The 16646-nt window shown below is 57.5% G+C and overlaps 2 protein-coding genes across 2 annotated transcripts; both read right to left on the bottom strand.

Moving 5' to 3' along the window:
* Positions 1 to 2298: 2298 nt before the first annotated feature.
* On the bottom strand, positions 2299 to 7712 carry LOC128420618 (alpha-internexin-like). Its single transcript, XM_053402286.1, has 3 exons — positions 6567 to 7712; positions 4189 to 4313; positions 2299 to 3274 (listed from the first exon to the last, which is right to left on the bottom strand). Exons 1-3 carry the CDS (start codon positions 7581 to 7583, stop codon positions 3208 to 3210), a joined length of 1209 nt encoding a protein of 402 aa, XP_053258261.1. The 5' UTR covers positions 7584 to 7712; the 3' UTR covers positions 2299 to 3207.
* A 2282-nt stretch (positions 7713 to 9994) lies between these two features.
* TLX2 (T cell leukemia homeobox 2) lies at positions 9995 to 13420 on the bottom strand. Its single transcript, XM_053403217.1, has 3 exons — positions 12524 to 13420; positions 10913 to 11150; positions 9995 to 10324 (listed from the first exon to the last, which is right to left on the bottom strand). Exons 1-3 carry the CDS (start codon positions 12924 to 12926, stop codon positions 10108 to 10110), a joined length of 858 nt encoding a protein of 285 aa, XP_053259192.1. The 5' UTR covers positions 12927 to 13420; the 3' UTR covers positions 9995 to 10107.
* Positions 13421 to 16646: the final 3226 nt, after the last annotated feature.

Here is a 16646-nt window from a genome sequence, read left to right as displayed (position 1 = left end):
TTTCGACTACGGCAGACCAACACGGCTACCTACCTGTAACTTAATTAATATTGATATTGATAACAACAATAATAAACCACCCCCCTTTCCCATAATCCACATCCTTTGCTTGGATCTCCACAGCAATTATTCAAGGCCAGCCCATTTTTCTAAGGAGTCCCATCCATACAGCCCAGCACCCTGTTCTCACAGTGGCTGACCAGATGAGGGAGCCCACAAGTGTGGCACAAAAGTGAGGGGTGGGAAGAGTGTGCAGAAAGTGCTTTGGAGAAGGGAGACCCCAGGAAAAGAGGGTCTTGAGCCAGAAGCAGCCCCTAAGGAGTGGGAGGATGTTCCTTGACAGCAGGGGATGTGCAGTGATCAGGTGGGATTGCTATGAGGAATTAGAAAAAATATGGAGCAAGCCATTTGTGTCAGCAATGAAAGCATTGCATTGACTGGGTTTGAGCCATTTTGATATGATTTCTGATCAATCCACGCCTCTGCATCCCTGTCCTATTTCTCTTGCTTGACAAGTCACGTACACAGCCCAGGAGGAGGAGTTTGGATTTGATATCCCACATTATCACTACCCAAAGGAGTCTCAAAGCGGCTAACATTCTCCTTTCCCTGTGAGGTGAGTGGGGCTGAGAGACTTCAGAGAAGTGTGACTGGCCCAAGGTCACCCAGCAGCTGCATGTGGAGGAGCAGGGAAGCGAACCCGGTTCACCAGATTACAAGTCCACCGCTCTTAACCACTACACCACCAGTTGCCAGTTGCTTCATCAGGCATCCTCAGTGCATAAAGATCGTAGGTTACCTTGATGTAGTTTAATCTTTAGATAGATCTTAGAGGCCAGGAAGAGAGTTCACAAGGAGATGGCAAATACTCTTTCCTTGCCATCCTTTCATCCTCTCCTGTTTATGACCTTCCTAAAAGCATTCCTCTTCGCTTCCTCTTTTATTTACTCTGAATTGCATATGCATGCTCAAGTAGGAAATTAGCTCTTTGTAGTTTTAACTTTAACTTTGTCCCCACGTGGGGTTTTTTTTAATGCTCAGCGGAAATCTGATTGGTTCTTACGAACACTGTGTAAAAAGTTCTTTTGTGAATAAAACGACCTGGGCCGGAGGGTGGACAGGAATTATTATCATACGCACTCTTCCCAGAGTCTTGCTGCTTCAAGCCTCTGTGTGTATTCTTATTATCAGAGTCCAATCCTTCCTTTACTTTGGGAGCGCCTCAGGGATGGGAATGGAAGAGGCAGGGGTCTTTAGGACCACTGCAAATCCTGCCCCCAGCACACGTTATTGAGGAAAGGGGTGAGGTGGGGTGGGAACGCTGTATCCAGGTTTGCAAGCTTCCTGTGCCGGGAACTGGGTTTCCCTGTGGAAGGTCAGCCTGGGGGGGGGGGAGAGAAAATAAAGGGGAGCTCTCCTCACCCTGCCAGGGTCAGCAGAGGAAGGGGCTAAGGGACCTTGCAGGTTCCCCAAACAGCAACATCCTCACACACACCCCCCCCCGCGTTAGGAGGCTGCAGCCTCACTGGTCTGCTGGCAGGTGGGGGGGCATTGTGGGAATAGAGGGCAGCTTCTCATCCCAAGGGTGGGGGGCTGCAGCCTTCCCAGAGCACCCCTGCTATTGGGGTGCTTCTAAGGACACAGCCCCAAACAGGGCGGTCTGGGGAGCAGGCAGCATCTCTCCCTCAGCCCCGGCTGCATTGCCTGGGAGGGGGCTGGGGGGGTCATTGCGTGCAGTTTCACCCCCCAGTATCCGGAGGGGGCCAGGGTGCGTGTTTATATTTGAGGCTCTGGTTTCCCAGGGCGCAATGCTTGAGCAGGAGAGGGGGCAATGGGGTCATCCCACCCCCATTGATCTTGAAGGAAAACTGGGCAGAGGTGGGGCTGTTTATTCCAAGTTCAGGAGAGGGGAGGGGAGGGGAAATCCCAGGTTATTATTATTATTATTATTATTATTATTATTATTATTATTATACCACCCTATATCTGCCCCATGCACGTATTCAGGGGTAGGAGCAGCTGCTTCCAACTTAGAAAGAACAGCAAGTGTTGAAAACTCCCTTTTCTCAAACCTTTGGCTCTTCAGTCTGAGGAGGGGCTTCTTAAAGGTGGGGATTCCCTCTTAAGAACAATCTGTGCCGTGTTTCTCTTCCACGCTCAGTCTCAAAACCCCTTGAGCAGGTGAGCCACTTTCACCAACACATTTTACACATTCTGCAAAATGAAAACTGTGTGTTTCTGTCCTCTTCCCTTTTTTGTCGTGTCTCTTAGATTATAAACCTGAAGGCAGAGAGAGACTGTATTGGTTTTTTGTTTGTATACAGATTTGTGACCAGTTCTGAGAGCCTTTTGGACCCAAGAGCTGGGCTGGATTAAGCCCTTGGCTAATGGCAGGGGGGACCAGTACTCCACCCTCAACTCTGAACCCACACATATGAAATATTCCTAATAATTAAATGCCCTTCTTTCCCTGGAAGCCCTGCTAGCCCCCCCCCATCCCAATTCTGGGCAGCCCCTACTGGCCCTGTTCCACAGTCCCCATGGCGTCCACACTGACTCCACCCACAGGCACTGGGGGGAGCCATGCAGCCCTCAAAGGGGGAGCAGCAGTGCAGCCCCTTCCCCTTACAGAGACCCCTTCGCCCAGCTAAGGCAAGGAGGCAGCCCCGACCCTGACACAGCCGCCCCCCCCCACTATGTGTCCCAATTAGCCCAGACCTTGCTGAAAACACAACATTAATTAAGTAGTACAAAACGTAAGACCCCTCCGCCGCGCACCCAATTTCAGGTGCAAGGCTGCTTGTTTCCTGCTTATTATCCTCCAAAGGTGAGGGGCTTAAAAGTGGGGGGGGGGAGGCAGCCTCACTGCAGGGGAAGGGGCTGCCTCTGGAGCCAGGAGGGACACACACACACACACAGAGAGAGAGAGAGAGAGAGAGAGAGAGAGAGAGAGAGAGAGAGAGGCGCATCTCATGGTGGATGAAAAGAGCAGAGCCGGATGAGCAGGGGGTGAGGCTGGCCTGGGGAACCGGCTCCTCCACCCTCCCTAGAGCCATGGGGGGGGGCCAGTTCCAAGGCCAGCTGGGCACCAGCCCAGCCAATGAGGGCGCAAGCAACTTGATGGGGAGGCAGGGAGGTTCAAGGGGCGAGGACGAGAAGGAGGGTGGTCATCAGAGAAGGTTCCTTCGCTCCCGACAGAACCATCTCTCACTTCATCAGGGGTGGCAAGGAGGAAGAAGAGGTCCACCACATCTCCTCCCCTTCCAGCAGTTTCCTGAAAAAGAAAGGGGGAGGGCAAAGGGGTTGACTACACCTCAGCCTCGGACAAGGAGCTCAGCCACAGAACACAAGCTTTGAATGCAAAGGATTCTAGATTGTATACAGAGTAGGCCAGAGCTTATTTTGGGGTTCAGGGACAGATGAACTCCAGTCTCTTATTAAGTGCACCATTTGAGGCTGTTTTAAACTTTGGCGCACAGAAGGAAGGAGACGGGAACCAGATTCAGCCTTCTTGGAACAATTTGACTGCCCTATTAGATATTTCCTATTCTAATTAATTCAAGAGGGTCCTGGAAGCTTCTCTGTGTGAAAGAAATAAGCAGAAGGTTCATGATGTTTGGGTTATCGCTTCAGAGAAGCTGAGTGCAGAAGCTGGCTTAAACTGGTCCCGTTATCTTTTTCTGTCAAGGTCATGCTGACCATAATAGTAAGGCCAGAAAACCGGGGTTTCACTTGCTCTTTCTGTCTCTCTTGTTCTGTGTGGTGTTCTGTATGCTTAGTGTTAAGGTTTAGTCTTCTTATAAGTTATTGTAAGTTAAGTTTGCTGCAACTGGATTTCTTATGGACAGTGCCAATCCTGAATGTATATGGATTTGTGACCACTGTGCTCATTTACTAGCAGTAAAGGTCTGCTGGATGAAATATTCATTGCCTCTGGTCTATTTTTTGGGAATCCTGCAACATGTTTAAGTTTTTGCTCTGATAACTATACGTTGGAGTTCTGCCCTGGATCAATATTGAGTAGAACACATGACACTTTCTCCGTTTGCCACAACGGAGAGCATATTTCATTGCCACTCATACACAGGTGGGCAAAGGCATGGGACACCCAGGGAGTCAAGGAGCACCCAGCCCTGCAGCCTCAAGCTCAGAGGTGCCTGATGGGGGTGGGACTCCTGCAACCCTTACCTGTATGCAGCGATCTCTATGTCCAGGGCCATCTTGACGTTCAGCAGCTCCTGGTATTCACGCATGTAGCGAGCCATTTCTTCCTTGGCTTCCGAGATCTCCTGCTCCAGTTCTGCCACTCTCTCCTGGGGGTGGGGTCAAGGGAAAGGGGGAGACTGTAGGCTGGAACTGATGAGAGCCACCCCCTGAAAGAACAGAAGTCCCCACCTCTCCCGCTCTCTCACACACAGCCCTGAACCACAGCTGGAAGCAGGAGTTTCTCTTTTCCCATTCCTGCAAGACTGCCAGGACCACCTTCTCCAGAGAGATCACCACTGTTGCAGGAATTTATCTATAGGTTGGGGGGGTTGCCCCTCCAGCAGATATCATGCACATGCAGCCCACTACCAAAATCAGCACAATCCCTTTTGTGACTTTTGTAATTTGTCCCCACAAAACACTTCATCACAGTTTCTTCCTATCTATTCAAAGGGCCTTTGCTGCATGATACCAAATGTAACAATTCACTGATAAATGTCTCTATGTACTGGCTCACTGGGGAAACTTCAGAAATTCATCTAGACATGTGAGCTTAGCTACTCAGCAGCCCCTCTGCCTGAGGGATAATCCCTGGCCTCCTGATACCTGAGTGCCAGACAGGTAGCCATTCCAGAAATAACAAACCCAGAGGAAGACAAAAGGGTGTGATGAACTTGGCTGGGAAACAGGGAAATGTAATTATCTCTTTTGTTTCACTTGATGGGTGTTTGGTGGAGGGCAAGGGGAACCATGGGGCAGGTCCAGGATGCTCAGATTACGGCCACCAGACCTCCCCTTTCATGATGCAACCATGATGTATGAGTGATGTAGTTTGGGGGGGTGTAACATGGGGATTACAGCCGCTAATAAAAGTTTGGGGGCTCTTTTGTTGGGGCTTCCATCTTGTTCCACCTTTTGACAGGTGGCAGTCCTGTTGCGAGAGTCTTCAATAAGGATCAAGCCTACTGGCTGCTGTTTTGCTCTGGTCTTCCTGGCTGATGTCCTTGTTTCTTGTCCAAGGGAGCCCTCCGATTTCTCCGCTAACACCCCACCACCACCACCCTGCAGTCCCTAAGAAGGAAGGGTGGGAGGGGGACGCCAGCCTCTTGCACTCCCATAAACACAGAATCGTAGAGTTAGAAGGGACCCCCAGGGCCATCTAATTCCCTTGTCTCCAGGATATGTGGGAGACCTCCCAGACTCATTTCTCCCCTTGACCTCCCCCCACCACACACAACCACCTGCCCTGACCTTCTGATTTCTGCCTCTTTGCCTGCTCAGCCACTCTTCTTTCCTCCAGGTCCTGTGGGAGATTTTAATTTCAGCCAAACTAGCCTCTCATTTCTCACCTTGGCTGGGCATTTCATGCCAGGCAATTTAAATGTTAAGTGAAGGTACAGAAGCCCAGGCAGCATTGCAGGAAGGGGGGGGGCATTCAAAGCCAGCCAATTCCTAACCTAATAGCCACTTAATCTGCTACACATGGGAGGTTTAACCTGGCAGGCCTTCATCATTAAATCAATCTGCCTATTAATAATAGAGGAGCTGTAAGTGGTTTCGGGGCCATCCTGCCAGGGCACCTCTGCCTTCCCGCCCTGAACAAGCCAGTCCACAGAGGCAGTGCCATTCCCATGCCCTCCCATCACTCAAGGGCAGGAGCAGGACTTATACTGAAGAAGAGGCGAGTGGAGGCAGGAGAAGGACCCCCGCACCTTCACCAAACTCTGAAAGAAACTGGGCAAGGGCCTAAGAACCGCCACAGACACTGAACAGGAGTCTGGCATAAGGAACCCCCTCCCCATCCATGAATCTGATGTGCAGCAAGGGAGACAGAGGGACAGAAGAAGGAGGGGGCAGAGAAGAGAAGATGCCTGGAAGACAAGAGCATCCCCAAGGGCTCCTGGAAGGAGGACCTGGGAGCCATCTTGGACCGACTGTTCAAACCTCTCCTCCGAGACGTTCATGTCATCGACAGCTTTAAAATGCCCCACAGAATTGTGCTGGCTGGAGATTTTGGCGCTAGCGAGGCCGAATCCGGAGGAGGCAGCAGAAGGGGAGGCCCTTCTAGAGTTGCCAACATGGCGCCCTCTAGATGCTGCTAGGACTCCATCTCCCAGCATCCCAAGCGTCAGACATATGGAGCCCCCCCTTGACTCCCCCTGCCAGATGAGCAGGGTTCCCAGCCCTTCCGGCGGAGATGGGGGTCAAGTCGCCGCTTTCTCTTCCCCTGGAGGGACCCCAGGGCAGGCGCCGAGAGCAGGAAGAGCGCCAGCCGGAGCCCCCGCCGCAGAGAGAGAGGCGCATCGTGACCCGCGGGCTTGGAGACGAGAGCGGCGGCCCCCTAACCCTCCCGGCCTTACCTGGCAGCGGGCCACCTCGGCTCCCTGCTGGCCCTCCAGGCTCTCCAGCTGCTTGTGGAGGGAGTCGATGGCGCCGCGCAAGGTCTCGATCTCCGCCGAGCGGGTCTGCAGCAGTCGCCGGTACTCGACGGTCTCCTGGCGGATGCTGCGCACGGCCTCCTGGTTGCGGCTGGCCAGCTCGGCCACGGAGGCGAACTTGGAGCGGTACCACTCCTCCGCCGCCTGCATGTTCTTCGCCGCCAGGCTCTCGTACTGGGAGCGGATGTCCCGCAGCGCGGCGGAGATGTCGGGCCGAGCAGCCGCCCCCGCCGCCCCCGGGGCGCCCTCCACCGCCACCCGGGTGGCCGCGGCCAGCTCGGCTTGGGCCACCAGCTCGGCCCGCTCCTCGTCCAGCAGCTTTTGCAGGAAGGCCAGCTCGGCTCGCAGGGAGCCGGCCGCCCCGTCGGCGTCGCAGGTGGCCAGCGCGGCCCGGGCGGCCTCTTCGCGCACGCGGCTCAGCGTCTCCTCGGCCTCCAGGCGCCGGCGCGCCTCCTGGGCGCAGCGCTCGCGGAGCTGGCCGCAGGTGAGGCGCAGGCGGTCGCGCTCTGCCTCCAGGCGCGCCTTGTCGCCGGCCTCGGCGTCCAGCAGGGCCCGCAGGGCGCGCGCTTCTTGCTGGTAGAGCTGCGGCAGCCGCGCCGGGGTCCGCTGTTGCCGCCGCAGCGCCTCCAGCTCCAGCAGCAGCGCCCGGTTCCGGTGCTCCAGGTCCCGCACCCGCTCGATGTAGGTGGCGAAGCGGTCGTTGAGGTCCACCAGCTGCTCCTTCTCCTGGGCGCGCAGCCCCAGCAGCTCCGCGTTCAGGTTGCTCACCTGCGCCAGGTCCAGGCGCTCCAGGGGGTCAGTCCAGGGGCCGAGCGCGGAGGCCGAGAGGCGAGCCGAGCGCCGCGGCACCGGCGAGCAGAAGCTGACTCGGACGGAGCGCGCCGCCCCGCCGCGGTAATCCTCCCACGGCTTGCGCCAACCAAAGCCCTCGGAGTCCATCGTGGCGCCCGGAGGGACAGAGGACGCGGAACTGCCCTCCAAGCGCGGCGATCGGAGCCTCGCGGTGTCCCTGCCGCGCTACCCACTAGCCCTCCCGGCCCAGCTCTGCGCCAACTGCGAACTGCGGCAGAACGGGCCGCCTTTATATAGGGGCAGAGGCAGCCTGGGCAGCCAATCAGGGCGCGCCGCAGCAGGGGCAGGAGAATTCGCTGGTTCTCGGAGCAAAGGCGCTGGAAATGGGAGCGGGAGGGAGCCAGAAATCTTTTAGGATCCCCCATCTCAGAGAGGACACCTGCCGACCGCGGGCGGGCACGTGTTTCTGCCGCCCACCCATCCTCAGGGAAATATCAAGCGCGTGAAGAAGGCGGAGGTTCCCTCTCCTCCGAGCGCCGCTGTCACATCCACGCGGCTTCTCTCGGCGCCTGAGAGGGGACTGCGGGCAGGGGGAGCCAAGAAGACCACCTCCTCCAGGGCCGCCAGCAGAGGGCGGTGGACCCGCGGCAGTCAGTGCAGGGCGGGGTGCGAGGGGCCCTTAGGTGTCGCTCTCGAGCCGCGGAAGGAGCCTGACTGCCGCCTTCAGCCGCCCTCGGCCCTCTGGTCACTTCCACTGACCCGCCCCCTCATCACCTGGACAATGCAATGGCCCGCCTTGGGGCGAAGCCGGCAGCCGAGGCCTGCAGGAGACCTCGCTGGGAAGCCGGGCTGGGAAGAGAGAAGTGGCAGCCACGTAGCCCCGCCCACGAGCTGGATGTACCGGATTGGGCCCGCTGGGTGCGGGGACTGTGCCTTCAACCTTGACCCACGTCCAATGACAAAAGTGTAACCGCCCTGAGACCTCTGGGTATAGGGCGGTATATAAATTCTATTATTATTATTATTATTATTATTATTATTATTATTATTATTATTATTATTATTAACCACCACCACCACAAGAAGAGGAAGAGCCCTAGAGTTGGATCTGCTCCATCATCCTGTTCTCGCAGCGGCCAATGAAGCCCCACTAGGAAGCCCGACAGCAGCCCTCTCGCTCACCCGCGGGGCGCGGCAGCTGGTCTTCCCGCAAGCCAGAGCTGCAGAGCTGCCCCGGCTGTGGAGATAAGACATAGACATGGCGGCTGGTAGCCACCGGTCCCTCCGGGTTTTCCGTGAGTCGGCGGGCTGGAGTGTGTGTCTTTCGCTTCTTCAGCGTGTGGGCAATAAGGGGAAGAGACGCTTAACAAGGGGGTCGCTGAAATGCCTCAGCTGACCTAGAGATCCCCCCAGCCTCGTTTCCACCACAAACGAGGGGAACCAGGATCCCATGAGCTCCCGCCCTACTGCTCTTTGGGCCTGTTTGGGCTTGAGATTCATGGCCCCTTGGGCCCTACCTCTGGGGTCTTCTTCTCCTGCGGCCCCTCACTGCCCCTTGTTCTGACTCTGAAGCAAGAAGGAAGGCGAGGCCGCTTCCCTCGGGCCTGGCGGAGCCTCCAGCACCATGGACAGGTCCCGCCGCGCCTGCTCGGCTTGGTCTGAGCCAGAGTCACGAGTGGGCCAAGGACAAAAACCTCACCGACAGGGCGAGGGTGGGCTGCGTGGAGTGGTCCAGCCCCAGTCCTGGGGCCAGTTTGCCCGACTCAATTCATCGCAGCTTGACCTCCAGAGACCACTCTGGGTGCGCGCGCCCGCCCGCGAGTTCTCCGCTAGGGGGCCCTCTCTGCAGGTTTCAGAAGGGGATTGACAAGCTGGAAGGTGTGCAGAGGAGGGCGACCAGGACGACGAAGGGTCTGGAAACCAAGCCTGATGAGGAAAGGTTGAGGGAGTTGGGTATGTTTAGCTTGGAAAAGAGCAGAATTGGCCTCCTCCGCAGTCACTTAAGGACACACCTTTCAAACTCATGGAACACGATCTTACTCGCTAAGAGTAATCGCCAAAGAAGCAGCTTAGACAAGAGCAGAGGGAGAGGTGATGCGATGGCCACCTTCAGACCCCTAAGGGATGGAAGAGGGAGCCAGCTTGCTTTCGAACCAACCCATTCAAATGGCAATAAAGGAGATTCCGACTAACCAATGGGATGAACTTTCTGCCCGTAAGAGCTGTTCGCCAGTGGAACAGACCCCCAGGAGATGTGGCGCCTGCCTTGGAGGTTTTTAAGCAGAGGTTAGATGGCCGGAGATTTACGACCCCTGCATTGCAAGGGGTTGAACTAAATGACCCTTGGGTGTCCCTTCCCATTCTACAATTCTGTGAAGCCCAAAGCTCAGTGCAGGTGATTCAGGGGGGAGAACACAATGCGCTTGCAACAACCTTTCCGCCGCCGAGGAACAGCTAGATTGGATCCCGGAGAGAGACTTTGACACTTTATTGTGGAAAGAACCAGTCACTATAAATTAGCGGCGGGGAGGGGGGCAGAGGGGGGGGCTGTCTGGTGATGCCTCTCCGGGGTGAGGTCGCAGCACCGAGCGGCGCTCCGCGTGAGGAAAAGGCTTTTCGGCCAGTCCGTGGCGCCCTTCCGCGCCCCTGAGCTTGCGGTCCGTCTCTCCGCTCACACCAGGGCCGCCGCCCCGGAGACGGAGGTGACCTTGTGCTCCTCGGCCCAGGGCTGCAGGTTCTGCAGGGCGAAGAGCGAGGAGTTGTGCAGGCAGAGCGGGTCCTGCTGCAGCGGCTGCCCCAGGCTCTTCTGGAAGGCCTCTTGCTGGAGGTGCAGCATCAGCCGGTTGGCCTGCTGGCGCTCCGCCTCGCGCTCCTCGGCCGTCTGCCGCCTGGGGGGTCGGGGGAGAGGAAGCGGGGGGGGGGCGTTAGCGGCAAGGACGGGCGAGCGAGGAGGGGGCGCCCTGCCTGGAGCAAATGGAGGAGGGGAGCGCCTCCCTTTCTGAGCAAACAGCACCGGCAGGTGGGGAGGGGTCGTGTCTCTGGCAACCTCCCACCTGGGGTCCCCTCCCACCTGCCCGGGCCTCTCTCTACACCCCCCTCCCACCCTCTTAGCGCTCACAGTGTCCGGAGCGCCTCGCCTACATTTCTCACTCATTCGCACAACAACCCTCAGAGGAGGGCCGGTATTATTAGCATCCCGGCCACTTTGCAATCAGGGTGGGGCTCCCGGCTCTCCTGAGCCCCCTCCCCCATCACGGGGCTCAGCTGGGATCTGCGTGGCTTGCAGCCTTTAAAGTTCTCATTAATTTATGGCCAGATAACCATCTTGTATTGTTGAGTATTTTACATTTTTTCTGGTTTTAAATTGTTTTATGGGCTTTTTTGGGGGGGGTAGGCTACTGTAAAAAGCTACTGATAAATGAAAACCATCATCACAACAGTCACAACGGCAGCGACCCTCTCTTCTCGCCTCGTACCTCCACTTGGTGCGGCGGTTCTGGAACCAGGTCTTGACTTGGGCGTCGGTCATCTTGAGCGCTTTGGCCAAAGCGGCTCGCTCGGCGGATGCCAGGTACTTCTGCCTGTGGAAGCGCTTCTCCAGCTCGCAGATCTGCGCCCGGGAGAAGGAGGTGCGCGGCTTCTTGCGCTTGGGCGGAGTGCGGTTCTGGTAGGGGTGGCCGATGCGCCGGGCGACGGAGAAAGGCGGCAGGGCGGCTGCGGGCAGAGCGAGAGAGCGCGAGCCTGGTCATAGAATTATAAAACTGGAAGGGGAGCCCTAAAGTTCATCTAGTCCAACCACCTGCCTCGATCAGGGCGGCGGTGGAGAAGTCTCCCTCCGGGGACGCCCTTCCCGGGATCACCGACCGAAGGGATCGCATCCCCCACTCAGACCCCTGACGTTCCTGCGGCTCAGCTGGGAGAAGAGTCTTACCAATCCGTCTCGCCTATTTCCCGGGTCGGAGACGTTTGGACAACCTCTGGGGACCCCATCCCGCCAGGGGGCAGCTGCAGGGACCCCTCCCGTCTCAGTCTGAACTCTGGAGAGCCAGGCTGCCGGCACCCCCACCCGCCCAGAATGCCGGCGGCAGGAGAGAAGGGCGCAGCGCAATGTGGGGGCGTCCTCAACCTGAATCCCGAGGAAGGAGTCGAGGTGGGAGGGAGTCCCGCGGGCAGATCCTGGCCGCGCCCGCCGCCCTCCTCTCTTGTCCCTCTTCCTGGCAAGGCAGGAGGGCAGGGAGGGGGCAACCGCTTTCGCTCCCGCTGTATCTTCACAGCAATGCGAGCCGGGACCAAACCTTCCCCCTCCTGCTCCCCACCGCCTCCCCCGGCTCCCCACTCACAGAGAACAGTCGGAAGTCGCAAGAGGTGGAGCTGGAAGCGAAACTCTTTTGAAGGCGGTTGGCCTAGTAGATGATCCTTGAGTTCCTTTCTAAATCTATAATTCTATGAAAGTCTCCGCCAACTGCGAGGCGAAGAGGTCTCCCAGTGAGTAGCGGGGGAGGCAGAGGCACTGCAGAGCGAGGCGGAGATTTACGGGAAGGGCCCACCGACAGCCTTGCCATACAAGCCCCTCTGCAGCCTTCGTCTCCCGCCTGGCGAAAGTTATTGCGGAAACCTGAAGATCGCGCTCATATTCTCCTGCCCCTTGCGAGGAATTCAGGTGTTAAAAAGGTTTGGGGCAGGAGACCCAGAATGCGGGGAGCCCTCTGGGTTCGGCGCCTTCCTTTTGGGGCTGAGCCCCAGGAAGTCTTGGCTCAGATCCAGGCACTTCTGGGCAGGGGTGCCAACTGGAATAAAATGGGGGGGGGGGTTGAGGTAAGCCCCGCCCTGAATAACTGATCACATGACGTGGTGCACGCACACCATTTCGATGGCAATGCCCACCAACTTTAGGGGGCGCCCCCCTCAAATATTTTATTGGGGGCCCGAAGACCCCGAAGAGTTGGCTCCTACGCTTCTGAGGAAAGCTGAACAGGGGAGACTCCGCGCGCTGGAGCCCCGGGCTCCCTCTGGTAGACCTCGACGCGGAGTGGGGGGGTGCCCCAAGTCTGCGGGAGGGCCCTGCCATCGTGTGAGGCTGTTCTCACCTGCGATCCGGTCCTTGGTCAAGCGCCTGTTGCTCTCCATCCAGGGAAAGGTGAGGCTAGCTCCCCCCGGCTGGGGATGGGCCGCTGCGGAGGGCACCGGCCTGTGCGCGGGCACACGGATGACGCCGCCGCCACCGTTGCCGCCAGCCGCTGCCCTGGGAAGGCCGTAAGCACCCAGCGAGCAGGCCGGGTTGTATTCTGCTCCGTAACCGCCGCCGTAGAGCGCCAGGTCGGGCTCCCCGAGGGCCCCGACGGCAGCTCCGCAAGCGCCTTGGTGCTGCTGCTGCTGCTGCTGCTGCGAGCAGCCGAGGATCTGGTCGATGCCGAAGCGGATGGGCTCTTGGGGCGGCGGCGGCGGCGTGTGGACGGTCCCCTCCAGCAGCTCCAGGCCCGAGGGCTCCATCCTGCCCTCCTCAGCAGCAGCGGCGGCCCAGCTGCCGCATGCCGGCGCCCTGCTCCGGGTCCGCGCAGGGGCACCTCGCTCTCGCTGCCTCTTCCCGGGAGCCTTCCCCGACGGCGCGCCCCGGACGGGCCTCGCAGAGCTCACTGCGAGGGCGCATCGCCCCGCGGTGGCCCCATGAGGGGCGGCCGGGTGGCCGAGCGGCCCCTCCGACGGGCGCGGAAGCAGCGGCGCTCTCTCCCGAGGCTGGGCGCGCTGCCGCCTCTGCTCGGCGGCTGGACATACCCGGAGAGCGCCAGAGGCCACGAGGCTACGGGCACTTTTCTCCCCGTCTCCATCTCCGCCTGCCAAAATCGCTGCCTCCAACCTTCTGATTGGCGGCCTCTGGAAGTGATTGACAGGCGGACATCCAGAGGGGGCGGGGCGGGGATGATATCAGAAAGAAGCCGCCCAATCCCTGCGCTTCCTCCTCCTCCTCCTCCTCCCGCCCTTCCAGTTGAGGGGTGTCTGGGTGGATCCTGAGGGTGGGGGAAGGTGCTTCCCCGCCGCCACACCAGGGAACTGACGCTTCGGTCACCCGGGCCAGAAATGCACACACACAAAATAAAATATAATACTTCATTGGGTTGCAGAATCCGGACCACTCCAGGCGGACTCCGACAGCGGGAGGGGGGAAGGGCGGGGATGCCCTCGGGGGTCTCTTCTGGGGTCTCCGTCCGCCTGGTGTGATTCGGAGCGGGACCCTTTCTCCCCGCCCCTCAAGAGACAGCCTTTGTTCCCCGGGTCCCCCGTCGGGTCCGCTGCCCTTTCCAGGCGTCGGTCGGGGGAGAGTCTTGACCTTTGGGTCGCCTTCCCAAATGAAGCGCTTAAATCCGCTCCGCAGGCCTGAAACCGCGGCCCGACACCGACTTCTCGGCAAAGCACCCGGAGCTGAGACGCAGAAAGAGGCCCGAGGGGGCAATTCGGGCGCGGTTCGCCGTCGGACCAGCAATGAAAGCAGGCAGGGTTACCTCCGAGTAAGCGCAGGCAGGGGCCAGGACCGAAAGCCTAGGAGAGGCAGGGCGGAGAAGCTGGAAGGAATCGCGCGACCTTCCGCGTCGTCTACCGCGCAAAAAACCCCCAGGAAAACCCGACGAGAGAGTCCCGCTGCCTCGCGCTCCGAGGGCGACGGACGTTGAAGAATCTGAGCTGCCCGAAGGAACGATTCCTTCCGCAAACCCTTAAATATGACGACTTGTTGACTGAACGGAGGAGAATTCTTTGGAACAATTCGTGAATTAACCCCCGTCGGTCTCTGGGCGCGCATCCCTCCTGGCCCCGCGCCTCCAGTCCCGGTTTTCTTCGTTCTCCTGGTCGTTCTCCGCCGGCCCGACGCCCCCTGGCCCCATCTGGGACGGGGGAGGCTGTTCCCTGCCAAGGCAGCTGTGGGGGTTTTGACAGTTTTAGGCGTCAATCGCCTGGACTTCTGGGGAAACAATCTCAGGGATGTTATTTAAGGCTGCAGCAGCCAGATATTAACTTCCCGGGGACTAAGTCCCATTTAACTAGAAAAGGGCTTCTCTATTTAGATTATTTATATTTATATTATTTATATTTTCTACCCGCCCTGCCCGTTAAGGTCCCAGGGCTGTTTACAGCATTAAAAGCAATATATACAAAGCAAGATACATATTGCATATTACACAGATAAAAATATAACATACAGGCACGGGGAGGGGGATCTCTAATCCGCGCTCTGTTTACAATAAGATCTGAAGCAAACGGCCCTGAGCGTTTTCCCGCCTTGGAGAGGCTCTCGTGGATCCCGGGGGACGCGGAGCCGGAGCCGGGAGCTTCTGGTTACCGAATACAGTAGAAACCATTTCAGCAACGTTCATGTAAGAAGGAGGACAAAACCGCCGAGGCGGCAGTCAGAAAAATGCCAGAAAGCCAGAGTGGCGCGACAGGAGGAGACCACCAGGCCAAGAAAAATGCGATTTTTTTTTTTAAAAAACTATATCACGTTTATACTTTTTTCTTTTCTTTTTTAAACCAAATTCGTACACAAGTCATCTCAATTAAAAGACCACAGTCACACGAGGGCCGATGAGATAGAAAAGGAAGACGCGGGAAGAGGAAGGAGGCGAATCGGCAGTCTGGCCCTGATCCGCCGCGCCGGGAGATTCAGGTAGAGTGGGCCTTTGCGGGAAGGCGGAGAAGGAAAGCGAATTCTGTCTAACTGAACTCTGCATTTAAGCAGCCTGCGAAAGAGGAGAGAGGCAGCAGCCGAAGTAAGTTATTTCATTTACTGAAATATTTCTAATCCACACTTTAAAGTATATCGAGTCGATTTACAGCATATGAAATATAATAAAACCAGGGGAAAGAATCCAAACGCATAATTAAAAACATCGGTAGGTACTGTTTCGTTTAAAAGAGAAAATTCGTATTTATTGAATGTGAAACTCGGCCCGATTTCGTAAGAGAAGCAGAGATATACCGACCCGCGGAAAGAAGCTTCCCGCGCCCGGCGCTGAAAACGGGGGGTGTGTGTGTGTCGAGGGCAGGAATGCGGCGGAGGGTCGGACCTGCGGTCAGCAGTCCAGCTCAGGTCCGCTGCCCCCCCCCCGTCCTGCCATCTGGAGTCCCGGGGGGAGGAGAGGCTCGCTTCTGCCCGAGGAGAGTCTGGCGCAGGAGCGAGATCCGCGGCGCTCTTCGATTTTGGGGGGCACCGTCGGGTGAGCTTTTGCACTCGGCCTCTGGTCGTAGCACCCTGCGTGGGGAGAGATCGGGGGTGAGGGGTGAGGGGTTCACCGGCCCCCCAGCTGACTTGCCCAACTTCAGCCGGGGAGTCCTTCGGCCTGCTCCGAGGGCAATGGAAAGGGCCCTGGCTTTTTCTTCCATCGGTGCACGGACGGCCGCGGCTGAGGGACCCGGCAGGAGAGCCGTACTGGGGACCCGCTTCTCCAGCGCGTCAGAACCTCTTCCTCGACGGGGAAGAGAAGAAGGAGCCCGCAATCTTTCTCCGAGGGCGCGCCGGTGGAGCGGGAGTCGGTTGCGGGTCTCCTTTTTCTCCAGGTCCCACTTTGGCCCCGGCCTCGAGTCTGGGCTCTCAGGCCGAGCCGCCATCCCTCCACCGCGACCTTGAATGCTCGCATCATTCCCGCCTCCCAAGAGACCGTCCACCATCTAGGAACAAAATGGGCATTTCGACGGGACAGGCGCGTGCCTTGTGACGTCACATGCCCCCGTTGTGGCGTCTGGCACCCACAATCCTGAGGGCATGAAGGCGCCCCTGGTTTTGACGCTGGTGATCTTTGCTTCTTCCAATACACTAACGTTTGTTCACCTGTCTTCCCAAGTAACATAAAAAATAATAATCCTAAAACACCATTGATGGAATCTTTCAAGAAGCTGGAGATTACATTTACAGTATAAGTGGTCTATGTTTTGAAAACATACAGTAAAGTTGGTAGTACAATGGCTTTGTAAACAAGTATTTGGGTTTCCCTGCGAATGTCCCAGTCCTCAAACACTCTGCACTTCAGTCGGGAGAAAGCTGCACTTGCAGAACTCAGACGATGCTGGATTTTGGGGTTCAATGTCGGCCCTTGTAGAAAGATAACTGCCTGGGTCAGAAAAGTGATTGACAAATAATGATCCAAAAAATCCTCAATGGCAGAACAGGCAGAAGATAACAAGATAACAAGAATGGAGCCTTTCTGCAAAGACTGCGTTGGTCAG

Source organism: Podarcis raffonei, chromosome 9 (assembly GCF_027172205.1).
Source record: "Podarcis raffonei isolate rPodRaf1 chromosome 9, rPodRaf1.pri, whole genome shotgun sequence".
Lineage (NCBI taxonomy): Eukaryota > Metazoa > Chordata > Lepidosauria > Squamata > Lacertidae > Podarcis > Podarcis raffonei.
The sequence above is the reverse complement of the archived record's forward strand: the minus strand, read 5'-3'. Positions and strand labels throughout refer to the sequence as shown.

Excerpts from the sequence above, each read along its gene's own strand:
- LOC128420618 (XM_053402286.1), bottom strand. The coding sequence starts at position 7,583 with ATGGACTCCGAGGGCTTTGGTTGGCGCAAGCCGTGGGAGGATTACCGC. Across the intron at positions 4,314-6,566 it reads CCGAGGTGGCCCGCTGCCAG|GAGAGAGTGGCAGAACTGGA; the intron begins GTAAGGCCGGGA and ends CCCCACCCCCAG. Across the intron at positions 3,275-4,188 it reads ATAGAGATCGCTGCATACAG|GAAACTGCTGGAAGGGGAGG; the intron begins GTAAGGGTTGCA and ends TTTCTTTTTCAG.
- TLX2 (XM_053403217.1), bottom strand. The coding sequence starts at position 12,926 with ATGGAGCCCTCGGGCCTGGAGCTGCTGGAGGGGACCGTCCACACGCCG. Across the intron at positions 11,151-12,523 it reads GACCAAGGACCGGATCGCAG|CCGCCCTGCCGCCTTTCTCC; the intron begins GTGAGAACAGCC and ends CTCTGCCCGCAG. Across the intron at positions 10,325-10,912 it reads AACCGCCGCACCAAGTGGAG|GCGGCAGACGGCCGAGGAGC; the intron begins GTACGAGGCGAG and ends CCGACCCCCCAG.